Here is a 2,964-nt window from a genome sequence, read left to right on the forward strand (position 1 = left end):
TTTACTTCTGCCTTTTTTATGTTAAATTGGTTAATCTTGGTTTTGTATGAGCTATTGCAGATTAGACTGATGTTGAAAAAACACATTACCAAGAACATAATATTAATTACTTCCATTTTAAAAATTGCATTGTTTGGGAACAGTAAGAAAATGCTGAAAATAAGAACATTCCTATCACTCACCCTTCAGCAAGGGTCACACACATAAAATACACAAACAGGATATATATGAAGCCCTTTCTCTTAATTGTTAGTCATCAATAAGTCACATCACTGGGCTTATAGCAACAGGCATTGCAGGTCAAGGCAAGTACTAAACTAAATCAACAGTAGTACAAGGTTAGGAAAAAAACAAAAATGCAGATCTAGAAGCAAGTTTCAAAACTTGAGGCAGAATGATTTATATACCACTATCTCTGCCCATTTAGGTCTGAACTCGTATAAAACCTGTCTTCGGTCAACACCCAAATGCAGCCACCTTGTTCTCTCTTGGCAGCCGAGTTGCCTGAGGGGGGGGAGTCGCCTTCTCATTAACTAGGAGTCCTTACGAGGTCCTTACGAGATGAGCACTCTAACCACTTAGACACCATGCCTGCCTACATAAAGGTTATCACTTTTAAGCCTCATACAAGAGAAAAATAAAGAAAGTGATAAAAAGGTTCAACTGCAGATAACTGCAAAGCTAACACTACAAGAAAAAAAGATGCATGTCACATTTTCAAATGTTTCTGCCCTCTCTCATTCAGAAAAAAATTATCATTCATTAAGAAAATAAAAACAGAGATCAGCAAGTCATTAGACAGCAGGTACAAAATTAATGACTTGAGACACATTAGCACCTGGAGGGGGGGGGGTCAATTCCTACAGCTACAGGACCTGACATGCCAGGGATGACAAAATCTTGTACCTGAGAGTGGAGATCAATGCATAGCTAAGTAGCAAAGTCAGCAGCCACTGGGCATTGTTTATCATAGAAATTACATGGCAGTGAATGTCTATCTATGCCCATAAAAGCAACTTCAAAAGCTATTTTTATTCTGGATTAGATAATGCTGGAACATACAACGAAATAATGTGCTCAATGGATTACCTATTGTGCTCTAGATTTGTGCACTGTTGAAAAAAAAACAGGACAATACCCAATGCCCTAGTTATTGTACATTATATGTTCATACCACTGTATTTACTTTCCTTATTCTAAAGTCAATCATCAATTTGTTCACTGTGATACATGGCAATAGCTAGCTTGTATGCACAAATAGCAAGAGATACATTAAAATGTAATGTACATCTTCTGTTATTTGTAAGACACTTTTAGACACCGTAAATATCAAGACTTCTTGTTCAAATAAGAAATCATTATTTCAGATCTGAATACATATTCATATTGTGCTGTAAAACAACTGTGTATATCATTCTTTTGACTTGTACAAAATGGATAGTTTAAATGTACTGTATACATAACCAAAAGATATTATAATTATTTCACCTATTATCTGAATAAATGAGTTTATCATCAATAAAGACAAATTAAGTGGGGAATTCCTTCCCTATCACTCTTATCCATACTGCACTACTGGATTTTTCATAATCTAATTCATCTATACAGCTTCATGTTTTCAGTTGCCTAAAGTATGTCTATTTCTCCAGTGACATATACTCCAGACTTATCTAATAGATGACTTTCTTAAGGCACCCGACAAACTCTCCTCTCCCTGGTCACAGTCATTATTATCCTCATCATCAGAGTAATCTTCAAGGAAAGGGTTTCTACCTGTTCTTGGCCGAACTGATGGAGGATTAGGCCTGGACTCTTGGTTCTCTTGCCCTTCCTCGACATTACTTGTGCTTCGAGGAGTAGATGTTTCGAAGCCTGACGTCTCCTCATCTTCCCTTTTCTTCTTTCCATTCTTGTCTGGCAGCCAGTCGTAGTAAGGGTTGAAAGGATTCGAGTTCTCTGGGCTGGTCATGCTCGTATGTCGATGGGAGGAGAGGTTAGGGCTTGATGAAGATGTGTCAGGTTGGTAGCAAGTGTCATTATAACTTGAGTTGTCACCAACATTGAGGGGAGGGTACTTGACTCCGTGGTGTGTTGGGGTATCATTGGCCAAGTTGGGAGCACTGGTAGAGTGTGGAGAAGTAGGATGAACTGGTGCAGTAGGCGGTTGAGGATTTATATGGGAGGGAGAGCTAGGGATGTCAATTGCAGGGAAGTCTTGGAGGTCAGGGTACACATGGCCTGGAGGAGGATAGTGTGGGGGAGGATCAAAGTTGGCATTGGAGGCACTTGGTCCTGTGGGCTGGGTCCTTTTGCCGTGACCGCTGCTTCGGGGCTCTGGCTTGGGAGGACTCAGAGATGAAATGGAGGCTCGAGGGGCAGATGGGTTCAGCGACGAGTTGTTCAAATTGTATCCAGATGAGTCATTTGTTCCATTGTGATTAGTGATGGCAGAAAGGTCATTCAAGTGTTCCACTGAAGGGGTATATGGAGGTGGAGGGTCCTCTGGCAAAGGAGGTTTGTGAGAGAGACTGTCTTGCCTGTAAGAACGGACCTGTTCTTTAGCTTGCTGAACAAACTTTTTGGCGGCTCCTGCACCTGCAAATATACACAAACATGTATCAGCTAAAAGTTTGTAGTAATTCATTCCCACAAACTCATCACAACAATCAAAAAGATCACACAAAAAGACTACTTATAATTTGAGAATAAAAGCAAAGTATAAAATGTTCAATATGGGGGAAACACAATACAGAACACAAATTGTACCTGTATATTTAACATCATGGAGGTCTCGGTCATGCACATCTGGCAACTCTGATGCAACATTCATATGTGCAGTGAAGATCATTAGACATTTTTGTGCGAGTTCACAGTATGCTGCTCCTACCTTGAGCAAACCCTCCTTCACCCGGATCATCTTCACTGCCTCATTCTCTGCCACACGTTCCACCACTGTGGGACATT

The 2,964-nt window shown here is 40.2% G+C and overlaps 1 protein-coding gene across 1 annotated transcript in view; it reads right to left on the bottom strand.

The window, feature by feature from the left end:
* Positions 1-6: 6 nt before the first annotated feature.
* Positions 7-2,964, bottom strand: part of LOC119586271 (enamelin-like) — a 10,402-nt gene continuing 7,444 nt past the window's right edge. The window contains exons 5-6 of the mRNA XM_037934976.1: positions 2,767-2,952; positions 7-2,595 (exon numbers count right to left, since the gene is read on the bottom strand). Coding sequence (XP_037790904.1) covers positions 1,667-2,595; positions 2,767-2,952 — 1,115 coding nt within the window. The 3' untranslated portion in view covers positions 7-1,666. The remainder of the gene's footprint in view (positions 2,596-2,766; positions 2,953-2,964) is intronic.

This window comes from Penaeus monodon, chromosome 21 (genome assembly GCF_015228065.2).
Source record: "Penaeus monodon isolate SGIC_2016 chromosome 21, NSTDA_Pmon_1, whole genome shotgun sequence".
Taxonomy (NCBI): Eukaryota; Metazoa; Arthropoda; class Malacostraca; order Decapoda; family Penaeidae; genus Penaeus; species Penaeus monodon.